This window comes from Cavia porcellus, unplaced genomic scaffold (assembly GCF_034190915.1).
Source record: "Cavia porcellus strain 051 isolate PalLab524CR breed Dunkin Hartley unplaced genomic scaffold, mCavPor4.1 scaffold_28, whole genome shotgun sequence".
NCBI classification, from domain to species: Eukaryota; Metazoa; Chordata; class Mammalia; order Rodentia; family Caviidae; genus Cavia; species Cavia porcellus.
This window is the reverse complement of record NW_026947511.1, coordinates 7,215,162-7,242,335: the sequence shown is the minus strand read 5'-3', so window position 1 is coordinate 7,242,335 and position 27,174 is coordinate 7,215,162. Positions and strand designations below refer to the sequence as shown.

General features: G+C 33.0%; 1 protein-coding gene across 5 annotated transcripts in view; it reads left to right on the top strand.

Annotated features, from left to right (window-relative positions):
* Positions 1 to 27,174, top strand: part of Hectd2 (HECT domain E3 ubiquitin protein ligase 2) — a 71,658-nt gene that overhangs the window by 37,965 nt on the left and 6,519 nt on the right. For 2 of the 5 annotated variants that reach the window (XM_063239422.1, XM_063239423.1), the window contains exons 6-19: positions 4,970 to 5,034; positions 6,664 to 6,709; positions 8,524 to 8,633; positions 10,003 to 10,151; positions 10,655 to 10,778; positions 12,984 to 13,080; positions 16,047 to 16,154; positions 18,130 to 18,262; positions 18,847 to 18,935; positions 23,286 to 23,444; positions 24,566 to 24,640; positions 25,286 to 25,373; positions 25,458 to 25,564; positions 26,995 to 27,110. In XM_063239422.1, the coding sequence (XP_063095492.1) occupies positions 4,970 to 5,034; positions 6,664 to 6,709; positions 8,524 to 8,633; positions 10,003 to 10,151; positions 10,655 to 10,778; positions 12,984 to 13,080; positions 16,047 to 16,154; positions 18,130 to 18,262; positions 18,847 to 18,935; positions 23,286 to 23,444; positions 24,566 to 24,640; positions 25,286 to 25,373; positions 25,458 to 25,564; positions 26,995 to 27,110 (1,466 nt within the window). The other 3 variants (XM_063239424.1, XR_010044251.1, XM_063239425.1) reach the window with 3 other exon arrangements.

The window sequence follows — 27,174 nt, the reverse complement described above, 5'->3', positions numbered from 1 at the left end:
TGAGTGTTTTACATCTGTGTTCATTAGAGATAATGGTCTTTTAATTTTCATTTCTTGTTCTAGCTGGTATTAAGGTCATGCTGGCCTCACAAAATACATGCTCTCTTTGTTTCTGTTTTCGAGAAAAAGCTGTTAAAAAATTGGTGTCTGTCCCCTACATGGCTGGTAGAATTCAACTATCTGGGCCTAGTGTTTTCTGTTTTAGAAGGTTACCAGTTACTGTTCAGTTAGGCCACTTAAGTATAGGGATGTTAAAATTATCTGTTTTCCCTTTCATGAATTTTAGAACATCATATCTTTCAAGGATACATCTAGATTATTAAACTTGTGAACATAAAATTATCCATAATGTTGTCCTCTATTTTTTAAATACATACATGGTCACAAGTGATGATTTGTTTTTAATTTGAGTGTTAGTAGTTAGTGTCTTCTCTCTTCCTTTCTTCACTAGTTTGGTTAAAATTTATCAATATTATTGAACTCTGAAAAAATACAACTTTTGATTTCGTTGATTTCTCGCTAATATTTCCATAGTTTTTTGTTTGTTTGTTTGTTTGTTGGGGGGGGTTGGGGGTTTTTGGTGGTCCTGGGGATCAAACTCTTGACCTCACACTTGCCAGGCAGGCGCTTACACCACTGACCTAAATTCCTGGCCCCTGCTTTCCTAGTTTTAATTTCATTAATGTCTACTTTAATTTTTATTAAATCTTCTGTTTACTTTGGATTTAATTTTGTCTTTTGTTATAGTTTGCTAAGATAGAGGTTTCAATAATTGATTTGTTTTATTTCTAATATATTCATACAGTGCTATATATTTTCCTCTACGTACTACTTTCACTGTATTCCACAAATTTTAATAAGTTGTATTTTAATTTTTGTTCAAAACTAAACTCAGCCTACCACAACCTACAGTTATGCTTCAAAGATTTTACCAAAATGAATTAAAAACTTATATCCACCCAAAAGCCTATACACAATGTTCGTAGCAACTTTATTCATAGTTGCCAGAAATTGGAAGTAACCAAGATCTCCAGTAGGTAAATGGATCAATAAAATACACCACAGAATACTCAACAGTATAAAGAAATGATCTACCAAGCCGCAAAAAGACACACAGAAACCTTAAATATATATTGCTAACTGAAAGGCTACATACTTCTAACTATGTGAGAGTTTGGAATAATTCCAACTATGTGATAGTTCGGAAAAGGCAGTAAAAACAGAGCCTCAGAAGAAAAGGGGAAAAGGAAGAATGAATAGGTGAATCACAAGGGATTTTTCAGGTAGTGAAAGTACCCTGTATGATACTATAAGGATAATTCCATGACATTATGCATTTCTCAAAACTCACAGAACTCTACATTTGATACATAACAATACATTAGTTAATAGTAACAGTTCATTAATTATAACAAATGTACCACCCTAGTGCACAAATTAATAAGGGAAACTATGTGAAGGATGGGGACAGGTATATATGGAAGCTCTGAACTTTATGCACAGCCTTTCTATAAACCTGACTACTTTTTAAAAGTCTATTACTAATAAAATTAGACAATTAAGATTTAAAACTGTCATAGTAATAACTGAGTCAATCATTATCTTAACTAAATTAACAGCTGACATCAGATGCTTCTTGATGTGATTCACTCAGAAAGATACATCCTTTATGAGTCTTCCTGCCAAAAATATAATTGTGAGAAAGTACAAAAACCCACAAATTAAGAGTTATTCAGCAAAACAAATAACTTTAACTCTTTAAGAATGTCAGTATTATGAAACATAAAAAAATAGATGAGAAACAGGTTTCAATATAGTTGTCTTAAGGGGTAAGGAAGTAAATGAACCACGGAAATGTGGGAGTATCAGTGTCATTGAATGTCCTTTTGAGATTTATAGTCATAAATGGTATGTTCAATCAGCACATTTATTTGATCTTTCTCCTGAAGCCTTCTGTTGGCCAGAAGCAGACACTAAATAAGTGATTAACGGGATAGCATTTGCCTTCTGAGTGAAGAGTCACTGTAAGCAAAGGAAGGGAAAGGAATGAGTAATACATATATATCATAGTAACTAGGATCAGATGAATGTTGACAGATGTTTTGGCATTTGTATTATTTACTTTCCTGTTGCTGTGACACAATACCCAACACCCACAACATAAAAAGGAGAGGTTTAATTTAACTCAGGGTTTCAGAAGGTTTAGTCCATGCTTAGTCAGTTGGCTCCAAAGCAGCAAAGTCATGTGTGGAGAAAAGCTGCTCAACGCAGGTGTCAGGAAACAGAGAGGGAAGAAAATTGCCAAAGACAAAGCTATACCCTTCCAGGTCACTCCCTCAACCAGGGTTCACCTAACAGTATGTCCAGCTATGAATTCCTCAATGGACTAGTGCACTGATGAGTGTAGCACCCGTGTGATCCAGTCACCTTTCAGAAGCCCCACCTCTGAACACATGAGACCTTGGGAGATATTTCAAATCTAAATAATAGCATTCTGCTCTTGGGCCCCCAAAGCTCATGTCTATCTTATCATGCAGAATGCATTTAGTCTATCTCTAAGCATCACCAGTCTTAACAGTTCCATCATTGCTGAAAAGTCTTAAGTCCAAACTAAGGTAAACTCTGTAATAGTGAACCCCTATAAAAATCAAAAAAGAAGTTTAAATATTTGGAATATACAGTGGTATAGCATAAACATTCCAATTCCAAAAGGGAGGAATAGGGGCATAAAAGAGTCTGAATCAGAGACAGACTGAAAACAGGCAGGGTAAAAATTAAATCATGTAGGAACAGAATCATCTTGGCAGAATAGAGGAAGCAACACAAATTGATGGCTGTAAGACAGCCATCAAGGCCAGAATGTGGCCACATCCAGTAGTAGAAACACCAACCACTGGAACACAGCCTGAATGGGATAGCAAACGGGAAAGATAGAAAAAAGAAAGTGAGAATAAAAAGCAAAACCATTCCTGAAACCAAGTGCTGTTCCCATCACAGGTCTAGAGCTGCTGTTATCCACAGCATGGCAGCCTCGAAGTTTCCCCTGCAAGGACTAGGCCATTCTGAACCACACAAAAACAAGGGAAGAAGGTAGGAGGCAGCTGCAGTTGGGGACTCACCCCAGATGCCCTTGTCCACACTGCAAACCCAAGCACATGATTTATCCACCAGGAAATGGCCCAGAATTTGAGATACTAGAGAAGTTGTACCCATTTCATTGACTCTGTTCCTAAAGCAGGTCTGAGCCTTTCTCAGGAGGCCAAGCAGGGGATTGGAGAAGGGTTGAGCTGAACACGAAAGGAAATAAATGCTGATAAACCCAGATGGCAGTGAAGACCGTCAGGAAATTGGAGTGGAGAGAAAAAGCCTCCATTAACTACAGAGATAGAACAAGAAGGGCAAGTTGAAGTGTTCTGTTCTCTAGGTGAAGACAGTGGCATAGTTACTGGCTCGCTGTGGCCAGTTTGGATTGGAATTTTGAGGACTGTTGGCCCGCCCTCCAGACTTGTCTGTGGCAGGCAGGAGAAGCAAATTCAGCAGACTGCTTGAGTCCTCAGACCTAGTAGTCACTCCCAGGTGCAGAAGAGGTTAAGTCCATTTTTAGGAATTATTTACCCACAGCTGACCTACCCATGTGGAACTCGGCATCCCACTATTTGAATGGAGACAGAGTTGTAATCTGAATTTATAATTCAGTCACTAGTTTAAATTCACCACAAGAAGGAGAATTGGACTTTTCTTTCTTTTCGTCTCTTTTTTTTCTTCTTGATGTTTCTTTTTGAAAGAGGAAAGGGCAAGAGATGCAATGAGTATTAGTGATTTTTAGAGTGCACCTGAAACCTCATGAGAATGGCCTTTGTTATTCACATTCCTGTGAACATTCTGGTCTGCTGAACTCCAACCAAATTCACTCATCTAGCTTTGCTTATAAAATTCTAAGGTTTCTCTAGCTTGTGTCTCCAAACTTCCAAACTCATGTCACAAACCAGTTCCAAAGGCTTCTGAACACTGTGATCACTACAACAGCATGATTCAAGAGCATAGTTGAAGAAACCTATTCAATCGTGGCTGCAGTGAAGCAAACACAGAATGGGGAAGCGGAGAGAAGAATATACCCTTCCAAGTTGTTCCCTCACTAACCTGAGCTCTTAGACCACACCCCACCTTCTACAGCACATTTAACTGTTACCTAGTCACCTTTCCAAGCCCCACCTCTGAACACACGAGACCTTTCAGAGCCCATTTCAAATCTGAATCATAATAGAAGCCAGTGATAATTTTTAAGTGAATCCATAATATGTGCTTGTTTTTTGACATTTACTTTTTCATGATACAATTTTTCTGATTATTTGAATTTTCTGGTTAATGCAGTTTTTATTCTGTTATTATAATGCAAAGTATTATTTAGATATATTTTATTTTTATTCTTTCTTGAGGTATTTGGCAGTAAATAAGATTTTTCAGTTATTAAACTTTAAAAGTATTATTTTATACCTTTCCCAAATTATTCTTAGTGAAAAAATATTTATCTGGCCATACTTTTAATTAGACATCAGTTAATGTTTAAATTTAGTCATTGTTTCTAGTGACGTATGTATTTAACTGCTAATTGTAATCACTTTAAGTTGCTGAACATACTGTTGGACTTGGGTTCATGGTTTTACTCTGTCAAACCAGGGAACATGAAATTGTTTTTCAGTTTTGTAAAACTATTTTTAGTCCTCAAAAGACCAAAATGTATGTTTGTGGGGAATGTACATTGCCCATCCCGGGGGACATTCTCATTGTAACTTTGTATCTTTGGTGCTCCCTAGAATTCTCAGATATGTAATGCGTACTGCTATGTCAGTCCTCAGTCCTCAGATTTGATTTTAATTATTGGAATAAACCTGTAAATATATTTAGTGTATAAAAGCCACAAAACAGCTAACCCTGATTATTGTACCTTGTTATTTTCTTTTGCCTACAGCCTCAAGACATTCAAAAAACAGTATTAAAAGGAATCATTAACAGCTTATTACGCGAATGGAAAGGGTAACTCACCAATATTTAACTAATCAATATAGATAATTAACATGTTTCTCATGTTTTTAATATATTATGCATATTTCACTCTCAGGAAATATTTTGGTCGAGTTACAATAATAACATGGACCAGAAAAGGATTATAAACCATTTATAACAAAGCTGTTTAACATTTGTGACTTCTTAGGAAGACTATATGTAGGCATCAGAAGATCTGTGAATCTTTTAAAATTGTCTGTAAAATTTTTTGTTTGCATATCTATATGCTTTATAAATCCAGGACAGGTACTAATCAGTAACCTAAGTGAAATAAACATTAAATTTATCCTTGAACTTATAAATAGCCAAAGATAAATTTTGAGAAAATAAATGACTGGCTTCAGTGAAAAGAAATTCCTATTCTCAGGTGCCAGAGGGCTGAAGAGTTGAGGCCAGACTGGGACTTAGCTGCTTCTTGAGTGTAGTAAGAAAATACCATCACAAGTATTGTAAGAAATCAGGCCCATTCCTGCTATTTGTCACCTGAGCATAATAATTCATGTGGGCATAAATAGCCCTACTAATTTTATGATACACTAGGTGGAATGGGAAAGGACTGAGAGGCAAAGGTGTTAAATAGAAATACATTTTAAGCAGGTGAGAAAGAAAAACAACCTTGGGAATAAAAAAAGAGTCAATAATTTTGTTTTTTTATCAGGGATCTAGGTAGGGTTTTTAAATTGCATTTTTAATTCAGGAAGTTACTTCTAAACTTCTGAAAGTATAAGCAGATAGGATGCTGAATAGGAGGAAAATACTCATCTACTTTATTTGGGAACAATAAAGTTCTAGGTCAGATCTTATAATGTGAAAATCTAAATTAACATGGAGAAAAATTTTAATTTAGCTTTTTAGAGATATCTGAAATGATTCTTTTATGGATCAGCATTCTATTTCTGAGACACAATAACTGACACTTCCAAGTCAGAAGAGAGGTTGATTTTGGTTCCCAGTGGCAGAGGTTTCAGTAGAGTCCCACTAGTTCTAAGGCACAAAGCCCATAGTGGGAGGTTTTGGTAGAGAAAAACTACTCAACCAATGGCAGCTAAGAAACAGGATTTATTGTCCAGGTCACACCTCTATGATCCACCCAGACATACATAAATGTGTGCTTTCCTAATCTCATAGTTATCTGTCAAGCCAATCAAGTTGACAGTAATAGCCTTCGCAATTAACTAAAAACATGCTTAAAAATACGATTTACAGACATTTCTACAAACATCACTTCAGGAATGGACCTACAAATGCAAGCATGTTTCCTTTCTTTAATGTGTAAATAAAAAAGATTGTCTCTTACTAAAAGTGTGTTATGAAACAGTCAATTATTCATTAGACTCTTTAACTGTTTCTAGTGTTGACACTATATTTACTTTACAAAATGGTAGAGCTGTCCTAGTAACTCAGTTGTTCAGAGTCATCATAGCATAGGCACAGATGAATTGGTATTTCCAGTGTTTCAAAGACATGTTATTGTCTTAATGATGTTTATTCATTTTTTTTTTTGCTTTCGTCAGTTCATTTCTTACAAAAACATGTCTTGATATATTAGATATTACGAAATTAAACATCCATCTGTAATGTTTTGTTTCTTTTTTTTAGCCCAAGAACAAAAGATGATCTTAGAGCATATTTTATACTTTTACAGGTAAGAGAACAAAAACTAAGTTTAAGTGGTTTAATCAGATCTCAATTTCTGAATGCATGAAATAACATCAGATATCATGTAGGCAATGTTAGTGATACTTTTTTTTAGAATTACAATTACTTGTAACCAGAGAGCAAACCTTCAGAAGCTAACTTGTACGAGAGATTAAAATTTTAGCTTGCCTAGGTATTCTGGAACAAACAAAATGGGAAGCACTTACCCTTCTCCATTCATAACGCTTTTCCTGTAACTAGTTTTAATGAGCTTTGGGACTTTAGATTTCTAATTTCTTTACATATTTTTTTGGTGATGTTTAAACTAGAATTCTAATAGATAAAAGATGTTTCTATTTGTTATATATGATAAACATTTTCATCTTGAGAAATACAGATTTATATATGTAAAGTCCAGATACATGAAAAGGAATTCTTAATTATTATTTTTTTGACAAAGAAATATGTTATTACCTTAGCTAACACGCTACATTTATAGTATTTTTCACAATTTACAAAATTATTCATGCATATTAAATCATTTAATACATTCATTACGGGGCCATTCTTTATTATGTCTCACTGCTGGGTGGCTCTGATCTGAACATGTTAAAGGTAAGAAACATTTTATTAAATAAAATGTAATATTTAATTCAATATTATAGTATAATGGCATTATTATACATAAAAGTAAATATGAGAAAGAGAACAAAGGAAAAACTGGAAAGGGAAAGAAAGTGGCAAGAAATAGTTAAGAAAGATAGAATGAAGGAAAATGGGTCAGAGTAGAAAGAGGCAAAACTAGAAAAAGAAACAGTAGAGATAGAAAAACTAGAATTACGACAATATGAAGCTCAAAATTTCATGTAGTACATGTATTAGTTAACGTATATTAGTAGTACATATATAATAATGATAAATATTCCTCACAACTATCATTAAATGAAGTTACAGCTGAGATCACTTTAATTTTGAATTGTCTTCCTAATAAATCAGGGGTGTTTTTTTTTTTTTTTTTTTTTTTTTTTGTCTTTTTCCTTTTTCTCGGTACCAGGGATCGAATCACAACTGCCTGCTTACAAGGCAGGTGCTTATGCCGCTGAGCTAAATCCCCAGCCCCTAATAAATCAGTTTTTAAAAATACATGGTACTCTTATTTTTCACAATATTAGTTTTTTTTATAATATTTATTATAAGAAATGTTGAAATATATGTATTGTGATACAGTTTTTGATTTTGGAAATTAGAGGGTTTTGCTTAGCTCCTTCTGTGTTCTTTAACATTTAAAAGTTGTCAGAAGCTATTAAGTGATGCAGCCAATCTGTTTCTCAGTGGCAAAGTTTGAAAACCAGCTTTTATTTAGTTTTGCTAGCATTGTTTTTTAGTCAAGGAAAACCCAGATTTTTTTTGTTTAATGGATATCAGTGATTACCTGCATTTATGAAGGCACTAACTAAGCCAGGTGCTTTACATATACTTTCTTTTTTAATACTCAAGAGAATTATTAAGAGAGATATTAAAACCATTTTACAAATGAAGAAATTGAGAATCAAAGTTTTAGATGCATACTTAAGTGCACAGCTAATGAGAGTAGAATTATCCCTTAGACCCAGACCCCTCTGCTCCATGGCCATGCTCTTTGCAGTGTATTGCAACATAAACCAAAGGCTCTGCTAACTAAATAACAAAGAGATTATTTTTTAAAGTATTTTATAATTTCAAATTTAGTTTTCTGATATATCACTTAATTCATAAGTTTAATATCTTTCTTTTTACATACTAACAAAATTTTAACACGATTATCTTTAATATCTCTTTCAGAATCCTCAATTTAATAACACATCGACATATGTCATCTATGCTCACTTGTTACGACAGATAGCTGCCTTAGTGGAAGCTGACCACCATTTCCTAGTTCACTGGTTGAAAAAGTAAATCATTCTATAATATTAAGAACTTCTGTAGTCTCACAGTTTAAGTTTGATTTTAGTAAATCTATAATAAAATCTATTTTAATGTCTTTAGGTCTTTAGAATTGCTGCTTATAATTCACAAGATTGAAAAGCCAATTATTAAAAATACATTTTAGTAAAACATAAAGGATAATTTAAATTGTGTTTTAAATGTAAGTTATCATTTTGCTTCTGTAAGCCACTAAGAATTTCTATTTACTCTTTCAGTTTTTATGTGGTACATTCCTATCATTTTTTGTATACACTATCTTGAAGATGACTGGATTTGCTGAAACATTACGATTTTGATTTCTTTTTATTTCCTGCCTATATATCAAAAATTTCACTATTATTTACATGATACTTTCATTTTGCCTAAAAATATTACTGTTAATATATTAGCTATTGATACCAAGTTGAAACTGGCAAAATACTTCCGAAATAAATTTTAAATTCAACCAGATCTCGTCATTCACAATAGTTATATTCTGCACATCACCATAAACACTGAATTAACAAATTTTGACTGAGCCATTGCTTCTTGGGAAAATGCGGGCTTAGATTCACGAAGCTTCTGATCACCTTTTTGTCAAATAATCAGCGCATAACTTCACTTTATGAGTATTTTTTCTTAACAATACATATCTGATATAAATAATTCATTTACATTGAACTCTTGGCTAGTAGCGCTGTAACCATGTCTGAATAAAGTTTATCCAGCACATAAATTTTCACCCTAAGGTGCCTCACATCCTTGTTTATGGGAACACTGGATAGACACATTATCACTATTATCTCTACACTTGAGGGTGATTTCAGAAAATTACCAATGAAAAGCGGAAAAATATGAAAAATGTGCCATAAGGCTATGTAAAGAATACTTATTTATAGTATCAGAACTAAAACAAGAAGGCAGAGCATTTCTTTGTTTTACATCAGCTGGGGAAGGTTCATGTCAGCAGACTTAAGAGTGTCACTATTTTTTTTTTTTTTTTTTGCATGTCCACAAATGACCACAAAAGCAGAACTAATTTGGGAGTTGCATTTAAATTTTAGCAAGTAGGCAAATTTGCAAGTATGAAATATGTGAACAATGAAAATTGACTAAATATTGAAAGCCTTAAAAATCGAATTGCTAACCTAATGGCAGTTTTGGTGTTTTATTTCTTATTAAGAAACAGTCTTCAACTAAGATTTTTGTATATTTTCAAGTGTTTTGCAATTTAAGAAGTAGAATTCAAGATAATAGTCTAAAATTTTATGTGTATAAGATGTAGTTTAATAACAAATATATTACTAAAATTAAAAATATGAATTTTTATTGGAATTATTTCAAAATCTTTGCCAGATTATCCCAGAAGCGGTTCAAGCAACTGGTAGAGAGATTGCTGCAGTTTATTTCTTTACGTCTGTTTCCTGCAAAGCCTGAAGAATTTCCACCTATAACAAAATGTTCCTGGTGGATTCCATCAGCATCTAAAGTGTTGGCTCTACTTAGTAGGTTCACATCTTTTCTTTTGTTAAATCTCAGGGACATTTCTTAAGGTTGTCAAAGTACTATAGAGATATTCTTAAATTTTAAATCATTCTTTTGAATGGAAAAAACCACAACAATTTGTAAGTGTAAAAAAGCTGTATGCCTTTTATTGAGCAATATTCTGTATTAAAACTGTTAACTGCGTATGATCTAAGTTGAGATTCCTGAGAAAACAGAAACTTCCATTAATTACTTATAATGCACACTGATGGGGATATATATGAGTAGATGGCCATATCAGTACTCCCTTTAATACTTTTATGATAACTGTCCCATGTTTTTAAAATTAAAAAATGCTTTGCTACATTTTGATCACAGTGTTAAATTTACTCTTTGGGAACTATGTTGTTTAAAAACAAGTTTCTAGGTCAAGGCTAGCCAATCGACATTAAAATGATGGTTTTATTAGAATGAATCAGGAGCATGTTGGAAAAGGTCATTATGTTAGACCTTATCTTTGCAGATACTGCCAACAGTTTGGTTCAGCCTCCTCTTATTCCTTATACTGATTTCTATAATTCTACATTGGATCACATTGACCTTATGGAAGAGTATCATACATGGCAGAGCTTTGGAAACTCTCACAGGTATGATCAAAAGCTCTTTTGGTTGTTCACCCAAATGAAATATTATTCAATGTAATGACTGAATTTTTAAGTTTATATGAAATAAAAACAAGTTTATTTTTAAAAAATACATGTACCCTTACATACCTTTTTGTAGTTTAGATGTCCATCTTTGAAATATCATTGTGCTTGTTAAAGTGTTGTCTTTGCCTGCCATTTTGGATTTACATATGTGTTAATTTGGTTTTGGTTTTGGTTTGGTTAATGCATTTTTCAAAAAGGGAAATATTCTGTCATAGTAGATAGTATGTTTTGTTTTATGTGTTATCTAGCAAAGGGGTCAGCAAAATTTTTTCGACAAAGAAATATTAATATTTTTAGTTCTGTGAACTATACAGATTGTTTTGTTATTTTAGTGCAAAGAAGGCTTAGCTAATGTATAAAGAAATGAGTATGTCTATGTTCTATATAAATTTACACAAAACAGGTAGTAGGCCATATTTGTCCAGAGGTTATAGTTTGCTGGTGCCTAATCCAGTTAATTGATCACACACATGTTCGTATGCACATACACACATTCATTTTTACTCCCTTATTCTGTACTTGTAGTGATATTACATATTGTAGAAAAAGAATATATTATTTAATGTAATACACTTCCAAGTACCTGATGAAAACTCTATACACTGCACTGTAATTTCATAATTCTAGTATAAAGAGCAAGATTATCTAAACATAGTTTATTCCTGGATTCTGAGATCTCCAGAGGACTGGCCTTATTCCAAAGGAGACTAAGATATAGATACAAAAAACATGAATAACCTCAGAACGCCCATTTAGTTCATAAATTGGTTAAACCTTCCAAGGACCCTCTCCATCAGAATTGGCATAATACTTGGAATAGCTTTCCAGATATATCTGCACTTCGAATGTTCCTAACTGAACAAAACATGTTGTGGATTCTTGGTTAGTTTTATGTTTTTATTGGCACATTTTATTTTGCAAAGCTACTTTTCCTCCCATTTTAATATAATTGTATCCAAAAAGTAACTCCAAGAATTGTGCCTATTTTAATGATAACATCTTTTAATATGGAGCCACAGCTTTACACAGGAGTTTTGACAGTATAACCTTATTGACCCTTGGCAGCCAGTCTAAGCCTAGAACAGCATCTGGATTCTTTGAACATGTCATCTTTGACCATAAACAAGCTAATTTGTTTGTGTGAGTATTTCACACACACAGTATTCTTTAATACAAGGGAAAAATTGACAAGCCCAGTTTTAAAGTGCATACTAGAACTAAAATATGTTCCACTAAGTCCATTGCATTTTCTAATGTTTCCTTTTAGCGTTTAGTAAAATCATTATACTGAGAGTATTAATATCTTCTGTTGCTTATTAATAATTTTGTCACTGTCTTATTTCTAGTTCATGCTAAGTCTGTCCCCTTCTTTTTCATAATGTCTTCATTATACCCAGCAATCACAGATGTACCACCTGGCTGTACCCACATTGGATTCCAACTGTAACTGTTGGGTTCACTGCAGTCACTAGTAATGGGAGTTCAACTCCTAAAGTATCATTGCTGCCACACTCATTCTTTGTAATTGCATTTCTATCTGTGTAATGTGTAGCCTTAGTATATAGCACAAGATCAACTCTGACCCAGGAGAGAAGTGATTTTCATAAGCTTTGATCATACCATTAAATATAATATTAATAGCAGCATATTTTCTTTTAATGGCCTTTAAATTATGACTGTTTTAGTTACTGCTGGATTTTTTCATTTGTGATGCTCCTACATCAGAAATAGCCATATAATAATGGGTTCTTATATTAACTTGAGCATATGACTTTTCTCGTTCTAATCCTTGTTCAATTCTGACTTTTGGTTCTGGTATTGGCCAGATTTTTCACAGGCAATGATATATAGGTGACTATATAAACTCAAATTGTTTGTATAAACAATGTAATGATGAGCACACATTTCAGAAAATTACATGTAGCTTCCTTTGGAGAATAAAACCACTATATATTTAGTAATGACACATTCTTAACAGGGTTGTGGAAATTAAGTGATAAACACAAAATTCATTTTGTAAATGGTGAAACACAATACAAAAGTAATTGTTTTATATTGCTAGAAGAGGTACCTTAAATTCCCTTAGGATAATTTTGCTAAAAATACACCATTTTGCTTTTTCTGTTTTCACTTGTTGAGCAGGTTTTCCTTCTGTCAGTACCCATTCGTTATTTCTATAGCTGCAAAAAAAATCATTATTCAGAGAGACTCAGAACAACAGATGATAAGCATCGCAAGGGTAAGCCAGCTATAAAAACATATTTATGCTGACTTTAATCAATATAGTAAATAATTTAATAAGTTAAATGTCTTATGAGTTGTTCTATCATAATCAGTAAATGTTAAAAGTAAGCTCCTATTCTAGTTCCTCCATAAGTGATTAAACTCGTTTGCAATATGGGAACAAAACATCCCTAATCGAATCAATTTATTATTATGCTATAAATACAGCAGAAGACTAAATGTTTCTTGCAGATTTAAATTACTAAGAGTTTGTTGAACCCCACTTTGTAAAGTTCCTGCTTCAGGTAAATGAACAGAACTTTGGTGAAAATTTCAGTGATGCAGGGAGGGAATCCTCAAACCACTGCGTTTTCTAGTTTTGTGAGAAGCAGAAACAGTCAGAACATTACAAAGATATATCAAAAAAGTATGTCCTGGGAAACTGAGGAATCCGCCTAAAGAAGGTGAAAGGTGTTTTATTGTTCTTAGGAAATCAAGGTATGTAGAGGGCCCCAGATACTAGGATGATAGACTGACTTCAGGCATACCGCGGAGCAGGATGAAGTTTACCTCTGGGCCTGCCCTACTGCTCCTTACAGCACAGTGAAGTTACCAACTTTAACCAGATTCAGTGACCTTCTATTTATTAGAGCACTAGACTGCACATTTACATACTCATATATTTCAAACTTTCAACTTGTGCAACATGATTGTTTACAACTGTAAAAATGGAAAAGAAGCTCAGCTGTATTCTTGTTAAAATAGAGAAACCATAAAATTGTTTCCATGTCTCATCTAAGAACATAAACAATCTTAAAACATAAATTCTACTATTTCAAAATATTTTAAAAGTAAAAATTGATCATTCTTCAGGAAGTAACTTCCTGTAAGAGATTTCTATCACAGAAAAGAACAAAAGGTTTCAGTGACTGATGACATCCCAAAGTCAGCTAAGAATTGTATGGGACTATTAGAAGAAATTTTATTGTTTGTGCCCCACAGAGGAATTCTCAGTCACCTCCCCCACCACAGTGAGTTTACATTGTTATATGTACCACCAGAATTGTTTGTTGATTTGGGGTAGATATTGACTGAAACTATTTAGCTAGACATTTGAACATTTTCTATTAGTTGTTTTGTATAATGTCATATACTTGTTTAGTGCTTTTTGACTTTGGGCTATGTTTTATATTGTAAAAAAATGTAAGAGCTAATTTACCTAAATTTCTGTAGTATTTTCTTCACTCATACTTGAGGTATTAAATACCTTTTCATGTAATTTTTTTCTTCTTAAAAAGGAGAATGGCTGATGTTCATTCTTGCACAGGCTGTCTTCCACAGACAGAGCATGGAAGTAAATGAGTAGACACTGAAAGTCAAGTGGCATTACAATCTGTCCTGACAGACGTTTCCAACATTTTAAGTAATAAACTACCATAACACTTGGAATTAATGACCACTGACTATTTTGACATAAGGACAAACGTGCAGGTAGTCAGTACAAGTAAGAATGTATATATGGTACAATCTGAAATTGCAAAAAGGGTTCCCCTTAAAAAGACAGACTATCTAGAATTCTATTGTTGTTATTTCTTTCATTGGAGCATTTTCTAGTAATATGAATTGTTGATGGGAGGAATAGCCCCTGAGCTGGTCTACTGTTAATATCCTTATGTAGATTTCTTTACTGACTGTTTCTATTATGACAGCTTCCTAAGTGCTAAATTAGGAATCGAAGACAGGAAAAAGTAGGAAAAAGTTTCATGACACAGATTGTTGTCTCAGGAATGTAGATCTCTTTTGGTACCTGAGAAGTAAAAAATTATTAAAAGCTTTAGCAGTGAACATTGCACCTATGGAGAGGATTCTGAATTAGTGTTTTATTACAGTAACCTATAAAATCTAACTTTAAATCATGTAGACTTGAAATATTAAAATTTTATCTATTTAAATATGTAAACACCTATTTAAAGTGTCTGAAATGTACAACTTCAACCTGTAGGAAAATTTTCTGTTCTTACCAGGGATGAGGTAGTCTGATAATTTAGATAAGTAAATGTTCAAAAATGTAAATTTTGTATGATAAATAACATTTATATATTCCTTGTATGTTGTTTTTTAATATACACATTACTTATATTTTGTAAAAGCACAAAAAGTAGATTTTTAAAACTTCTCATGTCTCCATTTTAATAATCCCTTTATATTCTTTCCTGTATTATCTTTAAAAGTCAAAAGAAGAATATACATACAATTTAGTTCCCTACAGATTTCAGATATACCTTTCTTGTACTGTTTACAGTTTTTGTAACCCTCATTTATTGATAACCATGTTGTATGCCATTAACTAGATATGTAAATAGGATTCTTGTGAAATTTTGCTTTTATGGATAATACTATGGTAGTGATGGCAAACCTTTTAGACCTCTGAGTGATGACAGCAGCCCTCTGCAGCATGCATGCCACCATTGTATTTACCATTCAACAGTATAAAACATTTCTGTCTTTAAAATTCCCAGAAGTGGAATAATTTAGGACAAAGGGTATGAACAATATCAATGTCTTGATAAATATTGGCAAATTACTTTCTAAAAATAGACTTGTACTTTTAGTGTAAATTCAGTGTCTAAAAAAGCGTAAGTCCAGGCTTATCAAAAGTATATACCTTGTTTTAAAAGTTTTCATTTTATATTTGTATTAAGTAAAAAACTTTACTGCTTAAGAAATGGCACATCTGGCAACTGTAATGCACATTCTTCACTTCAAAATGATTTTTTTTTACCTCATTTGGTTATTATGGAATAATAATTATATACATTTTCACAATTAAATGTATATAATTGATTTCATGAAGTTTTTAAAGACAAGATTATACTGATAATAAGACAGGATTTAAGCGATTTTAACTAAAGTATTTAAATGTTTTAAATGAAATTATAGTGTAAGTAAAAGTGAAAAATGTTTGCTTTCTTTTTTAATTAGCAAAGTCTGGTGGATAAAGTATCTCGAAGACAGAGACCTGATATGAATATGTTATTTCTGAACATGAAAGTAAGGCGGACACATCTGGTTAGCGATTCACTTGATGAGGTATAATTTATTCCAAAATGATATTAATTGATTAAAACTTTCAGATAAATTGTACAATATGATTTATTGCTAAAAATCTCAGCTTTTTAAAAATTTCTGTATGCCAATAAATGTGTTCCTTTAAATTTTAGTATCACAGTTAAAATCACTTCTATGTTATATAATAAGCCATAGATTCACTTTTGTGGTTTGTCATTAGTACTCTGGAAAATGATTTGATGTAGAGTACTTGCATGAGTAATTCATGTTTCTTAGAATGTAACCTGGATTTTACTTTTTTTATTTTTAATGGTACTGGAGATTGGACCTAGGGCCTTATACATGCTAGGCAAGCCCTCTACCACCGAATTATGTCCCCAACCCTTTTTAATTTGGATTCTGGACCCAACTAGCTTCATTATCAGCTAGGTATAAAACAATTTGTTCTGATTTCTACAGACCTCAGATTACTTACCTGTAGAAGTATAAATGTGGCCTACAGGATGTATTGGGCTTCAGTTCTGCACAAACACTGATTGCATGTACAAGTATCATAAAGTTTTCTGTATGTACAAGTGCTTTCGCTAATTGTCATGTAGCTATTAAAGAAAATGATTTAGAAATGTGATTTTTCAGAAATTTGGTGTTGAAGGAATGTTAAAAGGAAATGAGTTATTTTACAGTGTAATCTACTAAACTGAAATTTTAGGGCCAAATGTTATTTGGATACACTAACCTTGAACAAGACATAATTGTTTTTCCTAACCTGAAATGTATATGTACAGTGTGATCAAGAAATATGGTAAATGTTTAAATTTTTTTTTTTAATTTACACATCATCAGTCTCCCTCACAATACTTCTCAACATCTCAAACACACATTGTTCTTGCCACTTTCTGAAGCACTGCAGGAAATTTTTTTTCATGAGTGTGTTTAGTTGCTCTATCATGGCTACCTTGATGTCCTAAATCAATTCAAAACATTTACCTTTCCTGGTCATTTTCACTGTGGGAAAGAGGCAGGAGTCTCACAGTTTCAGATCTTGTGAATAAGGTGGACAAGACAATATTTTAATTTTTTATTCAATGGAAATTGTTGTACCAGTGCAATATGTGACATGAAGTATTGTCATAAATACTTGAGTTGAGGATGAAGCTGCCCATTTCTCAAGCCATTTTCTACATACAACATTTGTTAAGTGCTTTTATAAGCTTTTATTATATTTCAAGTTCACTGTAGTGCTCCTGGGTACTACTTGGTGCAGTCTACCATGGTCAAAAACAGTCAGCACAGGGGCTGGGGATTTAGCTCAGCGGCATAAGCGCCTGCCTTGCAAGCAGGCATTCGTGAGTTCGGTCCCCAGTACCAATAAAAAGGAAAAAGACAAAACAAAAACAAAAGCAATCAGCGTCACTTTAATTTTGGATGTTGATTGACATGCTTTTTTCGCATGAGAATTGCGTGATTTCCATTGAGAACTCTGAATCTTGGTCTCAGGATCATAACCACAGACCCATATTTCACTTCCCATGACATTTCTTAAAAAAAGCTGGAATCTGAAGTGCACAGCCAACTTTAATGAAATTGACAAAATTTAATGTTAGTATGCTGTTCCTGATCTATGATTTATGGCACACTTTAAAACATACCTTCTGTCTTCCATAGCTCATAACTAACTGTACCAAATAAGTTGAAATTTGTCACACACTGTTATTACTAAGGTTCAGATCACTGCGTATGGTGTTAAACATCCCTGCCTTTTTATTAGATGTCATTCAATACCAGCATTCATCAAGTTTCTTGATCGTATTTCAGAATAACACCCATTTCACACAGAATCTAGCAAATTCACTGGATAGATAGATGAATGGGTGGATGGCAGTTTGTGACATTGTAAATAAGATAAAGACTGCTTGACATAGTTTCCAGAGTTAAAAAAATTAATCCTCCTTTTACTGCTCTTCGTTCTTCTTTATTTTGTAATTTCTTCAAATAGTTAACCCGGAAAAGAGCAGATTTGAAAAAGAAGTTGAAAGTTACATTTGTTGGTGAAGCTGGTTTGGATATGGGTGGCTTGACTAAAGAATGGTTCCTCCTTCTAATTCGTCAAATTTTTCATCCAGATTATGGTGAGAATTTAATTTTTGTGAGCATTATTTCTTAATAATTGTTAGTATGTTCAACCTATGCTTTTATAGACTTTTAGCCATATATGTTGAATAATTATAGAGTATTATTTACATTTTTAAAATTGACTAGATTGATGATTCAAATGTTGATAGGACTCCTATACAAACTCTGTCAAGATTGACAGTATGCTTTTGTGAGGAAATATCCGTATTTTTCCTAAATATGCCAAATATATGAAAATTTAATTGTCACTGAAATCAAGAATATTAGAAATTAAAAGCCAAAGTGAGTTTGTTCTACACTAATATGCAAAACTTCTTTCATTAAATAATGAATCACTATTAAGAAACAGCAAATCATGACTTTTTAGAGAAAAAATAAGCCTTTGAAATTTAAACTTACAGCTAGAGATCATATTCATAAGTGAAATAAATCAAACTCCCATATTACAAGCATCATGGAAAGCAGTTTGTAACAAAATTAATGCTAGATTAGTTTGCTTCTGGTAGATAAATATGTACTTTTTTGCTATGTTGATTTTTTAAATCTCTCATGTAAACAAAATTGTGTTTTCTTTTTTCAGGCATGTTTACATATCATAAGGATTCACACTGCCATTGGTTTAGCAGCTTTAAGTGTGATAACTATTCTGAATTCCGATTGGTTGGAATTGTATCCTTTAAACTTTCCACTAGGAGGTGCTAATAGACTAGAGATTTTTAAAAGATTTTATCTGTATTTTAGAAATGTGTTTTTTGTATTTTAGAAATGTGTTCTTTAGAAAAGCATTCTTCTCAAATTCATAGATTTTTGTAATATTTATTTGTAATATCGTATCTTTGTAACATCAGTAGATTTAATTGGAAGAAATGGTTCAATTCTAATTTTAAGAATTTGCTTGAAGGGGGAAAAACAATATCTCAGGGAAAAGGAGGAAAAAGAAAAAGGAAGGGAAAAGAAAAAATAACTAAAATTATATAAACACGTAGGATAGCTAAATGATTGTGCTACAAATTCTATAAGTTCTTGGAACAAAATAGTTAACATTATAGGATTGGAACAATTGTGCATATTATTGTATGGTGCTCTGAGGAACTCTTGAAGATCATTATGTAAAATAACAACCCTAGTTATGCTTCTACCACCTTGTTTTGAATGCCTACATCGTCAGTGTTTTGGGCTCTTTGCTATTGTTATTTATTTGTCTTTTTTGTTTCGTGTTTTTCTAGGAATTTGTTTTGTTTTCCCCTCTAATACAGAAAAGGTAGTATACATGTAGAGACTCATACATGCATAAAACTTCTAAACAGTTTATGAGAATCGATTATATAATGCACAATGAAATGAACAGCTACTTTGAAGAAAAAGAGACACTTATGGTATCCAGTGCTGATTCTGTAGCATCATGCTGTGAAATCCAGCATGATTGTTCTTTGTTCAGAGTGATTTTAGTCTGTTTTGTATTGTTTAATTTCAACATACATGAAGGTATGGATAGCTATTTTGAGGAGAACAAGAGACGTTATGGCAGCCATTGTTGATTTCCCTATTGTATGGTTTTGAAGGCCTAAAATGCCTTCGTATTCTGTTCTGATCAGTTCAATACTATTTTATTTTGTATGAATTCATTGTGTGTAAAGATATGGACAACTAGTTAAAAGAAAACAACAGACAATATGATAGACACTAATGATCTCCTGTTGTCTTGCTTTGAAATCTGTGTGACGTTTTCTTCTGATCTGCTTTGTTCTGTTTTGTTATATTTAGTTTTACCCTTTTAAAAATAAAATTAAAAGATACCATGTTTTATAAGGTAAATTTATTTTAAAAATTGAAATTTAAAACTTTCAAAAAACATTTTTCATTTATAATGAAGTACTTTTATATTTCATTTTTGTGCTTCAGTCATCTAGTTTATTAAATTAAAATTTTGGAACTTAAATCTAATAAACTTGTAAATGCTAAGACATGAAGAAAATGTCCTTTAAAAAGTGAGTAGGTTGAGCTGGTGCCTGCCTGTTAGCTCAGTATTTGGAAGAATGAGGAAGAAGGATCACTGCCTAGGCTCCGTAGTAAGCCCAAGGCCAGCCTGTACTAGACAGCAAGGCCCTGTCTCAGAAAAATAAAAGCAGAAAGCATTATTTTTTAATGTTTTTCACAGTTTTGTAATTCAGGGCTAGGAATGTAACTCAGCAGCACAGTGGCTGCCTGGCAAGTGTGAGACCCTGAGTTCGATTCCCAGTACCAACAACAATAACAAAAAATTTATAAATCAAGATGCCATCCTCTGATGCATAGCAAGTATATTGTAAATGTGGCTAATATGCTCTTGGATAATGACTGAATTAAAAACTAAAATATATTGCAAAAGAAAATCATTAGCAAGTTCATGATTTTATATTTAGCACCACAGTAAAAGTATAATAGCTAAGTAAGGTGATTCCTGCATTGAATGGGAGATTTTAGACAAGGTGCCATTTCTTTAGCTTTTAAAATTATGATAGTTTTATGATAAATTATCATAATTTTATGATAATTGTGGAAGAAAGGAGGGAAGAATAAATAAATGAACAAGCACTATTTAGGTTAACCACCTAAATGAACAGATGACCACCAGTTCAAAGTGGTCTATTCTCATAGTCAAATGACCATGTGGCCTCAAATGCAGTATGTTCTCCTCAAGAGATTTTTAAATCGAACAGTTGCATTTGGTTAACACAGGACTAGAAAAAGGAACACATTATAAGCTGAGAGAATGACAAGAAAGAATAGCGGAACTGTGATGGGCTTGATAATAAGCACACTGGGCGTAAGAATGTAGAATATACTACAAGACCAAGAACTGGAAAGTGTCTTATGCATTTGTTGGGATATGTCCAAAGGATTGTATAGGGAACTTGAAAGACTGGATAAAAGAAAGACTAGCGGGGAGAAAAAACCTACACAATAAGTTAAGTTTAATTTGAAATTATGTCTGTCATATCTCAAAAGTCTAAACTGCTAAATACCACAGCACAGAGGAATGGTTAATTCTTTTTTAAGAGTCCTTTGATTCAGTTACCTATAGTACTTATTTGATGAATGTGTTTCAGCATCATAAAGCCACCAGTTACTGATGTTTCTCATAATAGCATGATCTATTTAAATTTCCTGATACCTACGATCGTCATGTTTTGCATTCTTATATCACAGTTAGAGATGGTGATATTTTGTTTTCTGATACTTATAATAATGTTATATATCTTACTTAGCTACTACACTAACAGTGGTGCTATCTATAAAATCATAAACTTGCTAATGATTTTCTTTTGTAATACATTTTAGTTTTTAATTCAGTCATTACCTAAGAGCGTATTAGCCACATTTACAAACTGTGTATTTCAAATTAACCTCAAAATTAAATATTTTTCATGTGTAATTATGACATGCACACATATACACATACACACAAACCTATTAAAAGAATGATTGATACTCCAAAAGACCACATTCTTATGTAGGAAAAACATGAAATGATAGTAAATTTTGGTCATTTTATTGGTTAGAAGATATATCAAAGGTGAGAACTAAACTTTTAGAAGCAACAGGCATGACTTGTATTTCCAGTTTTAGAATTTCAAGATCAAAGATTTGTTATTCTGGTAGTTTTGAATATAGTAAGACCTTGGAGTTTATAGGAAATATTGTAGTAGAACCTATAATAATTGTTTTGAAGGTTACATGAAGAGCTATAATTTAACAGTTTTCAAAAGTAGAATCACCCATATCTACTGAGAATAGCAGCAGTATATATAGTATAGTTCAGGGTTTTCAAACTCGGCTCTTTTCATTGCATGGCACTGCAGTCCAGTAGAGTAATTGCGCATCCCCATCCCCGCATCAATCTAAGCAGATTGATTTAGAGTGAAATAAAATGTTACACTTCTGCCTTTGAAGGCCCTGGAGCAAAGTCTATCATTCTGCTTCCTTACTGTGAAAAATTTGCCTTTAGAATTATAGTATTTAAAAACTTTCAAATGAGACATGCTTAAAAATCATCATCATAGTAAATGATAGTAAGTAACTATTGGTTACCATTGGTAGCATTTTGAGTATTATATGAGTATATCAGAACACATTTCAGTGTCTGTCCTGTTGAATTTGCTGGCCAGTCTTTGTCTATATAGTGACTTATAAACTGGTGTAGCTGCTCCTTACATTGTTATCAGCCTTTATTCCACCTTACTTAGCAGATTGAAATATCATCAGGTCTTCCACTGTTTTTCAATTGTTTTCCATTTTGGTCAGCCCATATGTTTAGATTTTCCTTGAGGTCTATAAAATGCATTTACTTTTTAGAATACTTTATATAATAGGCAGTTGAATATTATGAAATTTAATCTATAACTCCTTTCAGCAAGTGCATGTTAAATTCATCCATACACTTAATAAATAAAATACAAATAGAGAAAGTTCATAACACCAATAGCATTTCTTTATTTTGACACTTAGCTAACCCAAATGGTGAAAGCCTTTAAAGTTTCACTGTAGACTACTTTCCCAATTAGCTTATCAATAGTGCCTATATATCTTACACTTATCCTGCACAGCTTTTTTCTTCACACAATCTGTATTTAATTTTAAAATAGTTACAATGGCTGTTTCTAAAATAAGTAGTATATTCTGGAGTGAATCTTGAATAAATTTTTGCTACTGCTTATGAAACTGCCAAAATCTTTGTTTAAATTTAGAAAAAAATTATATATTAAAGTAAGTTATGGAAATTTATGAAGTTACCTTTTGTGACCTTAAATAAGTTTTTTAGGGAAATGATTAAATTCTGTCAACTGGGCACCTCAATTTTATATGACTTTTGGCAATCAAAAAATTATATTACACAAAATAAAGGAAAAATAAATGAAAGAAAAGATTTGTAGGAGTAATTAAAAAGTAGATGTATGCAAGAAGTAAGACTGATGCATAATTCAAAACCCATTTGTTGTCATGGATTTTATGTTAATGCTTAACATTTAGTATGCATAGCTTATGGGACTAGCTGTTTATAACAGCATCACCTTGGATATCCGTTTCCCTCCCTGCTGTTACAAGAAATTGTTGAGCCCTCCCATTGTGCCCGGTGATCAAAATATACCAGTAGGCATCTGCAGTGTTACCATTGATGACTTATGTCAAATTATGCCTGTAAGTATAAGTTAAATCATTCTCTTTTCTACTTAAACACTCTTTCTTCTAATGCTATTCTTAAGTACAGTTCCCATTCTGTTTTTAGAACTCAACTGCTTTTTCACCAAACTTTCCCCTTATAGAGACACATCATACACTTTAAAGTGCAGCTAATCTCTTACAGAATAGTAGAACACATCTTGAAGTCAGAAAGGCAGAGATTTTAATCCAGGCTCTGCCATTTATTAGCTTTGTGAACATTGATTATTTAACTTTTCTGAGTTCTTTTCTTATGAAAAATAGAATAGTTTTTATTAAAAATTCTAAAAAAATGATGGCAACCATCAGATCCATGCCAATCTAGATGTGTATAATTTGTCGTTTAAGAGAAATGGACATACCTAAGGTCATTCTAACGATGCAGATTTTACTCATCTTTCTTAATGATTTAAAATAAAACTATTTTCATGAAATGTGAAAAATTTGTGGAAATATTGAGTCATTTTTTAAATTCTTTATTCATGGATAACCTGAATTATAAAAAGATATGAGAAAATACTTCCTCCATTGTTCTCAACATTTTCTTGGAAGAGAAAGACAGTAACATAAATGTGTGCACTATTTAACACATGTGAACTGTATCTTTTATGCTTAAAAGATGAATCAAGAAAGTTTTGTAGGTAAATAGGTTGAAAGAAACACTACAAATTCATAAACAGTAATACAGCAGATAGCATTAAACTATGCTGGAAACCACATACGAGATGTACTTGTTTGCTAAGAATAGATCTAGAGTTATACCTCTGTGGTTTGAACCAGTTTCCTCTTACATAATCTATAATTTACTTTTCCAAACCTTTGGATGGTAGAAGCCATTAATAAGAATTATGTGTCTTAGGGCCAGGGATTTAGCACAGCGGCATAAGTGCCTGCCTAGCAAGCATAAGGTCATGAGTTGGATCTCTGGTACCAAAAAAATAAAAATAAAATAAAAAGAATTATGGTTTTAGAAAATACATCTCAAGTATTATTTGAAATCTGAAAGTTTACTCATCTCACATGTAAATGATCTTTAGTAGGTCTACTTATTTGAGGTATTCTAGTTGATTTAAAAATATAGCTAACATTTCTTTTTATAGGAATTGGCCCATGGATTAAGTGAACTCTTATCATATGAAGGCAATGTTGAAGAAGATTTCTATTCAACATTTCAGGTACTAAGGGACTATAACTGTTAGCTATATTATCTATATATTAAAAATGCTGTTAATACTGTTAGAAAATATTACAAGCATTGGTCAATACCTACAGTCACTTTCTTACAGGCTCTTTTAACCTGGTAATGTAGAGACAGAAAAGCAGACACATGTAGATGAACAGTCAGTGGAAATGCATAGTGTTGAGTGCTAGGTAATTGCATATTCCGTTGATGTGGTTGCTTTCTCTGAAATTTTTGTCTTCCAAAAATAAGCCTGTCCCCTAGTTTCAACACAAGAAGTTAGGAGTAAAAACTAACAGATCAAACATTTATTCCTTTGCTCTTTAAAATAGTTGGGAGATGGAAAATACAGTGATAGATGAAGCTCCGAAGACCTGAGTGTCAGCTAGGTGGCCACATAAATTTTGTGGGCATCATTAGAGTATTTAGCTGTATTTTATAGATAGATATAAGGCCCTATATATTTGCCCTAAAGTGACATTATATTCTTAGTATAAATGTTATAAAACGTAGCCTTTCTGTAGTTACGTTTTTAAAAGGAAGGGGAAAACCCTGTCTTTTAAAATTCTATAAAATTCTGTGAAGCCTGATATTATATCAGTAATACCAGTGAACATGCTGTTATGGTGTCTCTTATCAGGTTTTTCAAGAAGAATTTGGGATAATTAAGTCTTACAATTTAAAACCAGGAGGTGATAAAATTCCTGTTACCAATCAAAATAGGAAAGGTAAGTTAGACACCATTTTTCAATTAAAATACTAGTGTTTACCATTTGCTTTTGTTGTATAACATATATAAAATTGCTTTCCAGAATATGTGCAGTTGTATACTGATTTTCTTCTCAACAAATCCATCTATAAGCAGTTTGCTGCATTTTATTATGGCTTCCACAGTGTATGTGCTTCAAATGCCCTAATGGTGAGTTTAAAACTTTAAATATTCAATTAAATTTTATAATACTATTCACTGACAAATGCTTCTTATTTAGTAGATAAGCTTTTAAAATTTGAAAATGCTTTCTTTTTTTAAAAAATAGACCTAGAAATGAAAATGTTCTCCCGCTCCAGGTTTAATTCCCTGGAGGTTTTTTTAAAAATTACTTTTCTGCTTCACTTTTTTACTATGTTACTCTGTGTGCTTAGGGGCTTTAAAAACCTTTCCCAAGTAGGGTTAATGAAGACATGGTGGACCTCAGATCCTACTACTGAGAGACAAAGCCCCGAACAGGCTAAGTGCAGCTCCAGAGCCAAAGCCACGGCTTCCTACCTGAGGAGCAGATGTGTAAGGGCTGCTGCCTCCTCGAAGGCCCCTCAGCAATGCCGGGTCCCGCTGAGCAGTGGGAAGCAGTTTATCTCCATGGCCATGGTGAACTCGGGTTGTTGGAGTTGTCTTAGCCATATCAATACAGGTTAAAGTGTCACGTCAGAAATAGTGCACACTTCATCATGCTGCTTATGTTTTCCCTCGGTTTTGTCTTGCACTCAAGACAGTGTAGGCCTTTCATTTGAAATATTTTCCATAGGTGACAGAAATAAACTATGCAAATTTCTTTGGGGCAGGAGCATGTAGCTTTCATTCTTCCCACTTTGGGAGTAAGCTTTTGTAACATGTTCCTTGTTGAAAGTATCTTCATCAAAAGAAGTAATTCTTCCAGTAAGCTCTAATTGAGTGGGATTTTTTGTTATTGCTTTGTCTTGTTTTGTTTTTTGAGACAGGGTTTCACTATGAAGTTCAAGCTGGCTTTGACTCACTTTGTAGCCCAGGCTGGCCTCAAACTTGCAGTGATCTTCCTGCCTCGGCCTCCCAAGTGCTGGGATTAGAATCATGCACCAACACATCCAGCTCTAACTGAGTTTTAATTATGACACAGTCATAATTGTGGGAATGAAGATAGGAGGAATAAGAATTAAATGCAATAGCATGACCTCTGTTTTTTAAAACTTTAATCTCTGAGAGATTGACTCACCTAAAGGGTGAAAAACCAAGTGAGCAACACAGGGTAGACTTAAGTATCCAAACTCTGCAGTGCACGTAGAAGGCACTGCAGTGCACAGCAGTCGTGGGCAAGCAAATGAGTGTGTGTTGGAGCTTCGTGCTGCTTTTGCAGATGGGTAATCTGAATTCATGATAAGTTATTTACATGTCTGACAACTGCTAAGTATAGTTTTATGAGACATTAGACATTAGAAGCAAAAAATGTCTTGCTTTAGTAGGAGTAAAAGATTTTTCTTCAAAAATGGTTTGATTGTAAGAAAAGTAATGAATTTTTTTATTTACATGACTACAAATAGTTCCAATTTAATTTAAAAATATCACTTTAATTATGATTTTTGAATCACTGCTGACAGCTGCTTCGTCCAGAGGAGGTGGAAATTCTAGTGTGTGGAAGCCCTGAACTGGATATGCATGCCCTGCAGAGGAGCACTCAGTATGATGGCTACGCGAAGACAGACCTGACTATAAGGCGAGCACCTCTGTGGGGTGGAATTGGAGAAGAAAAAACAAAACAGATGTGATTTTCTTACTTA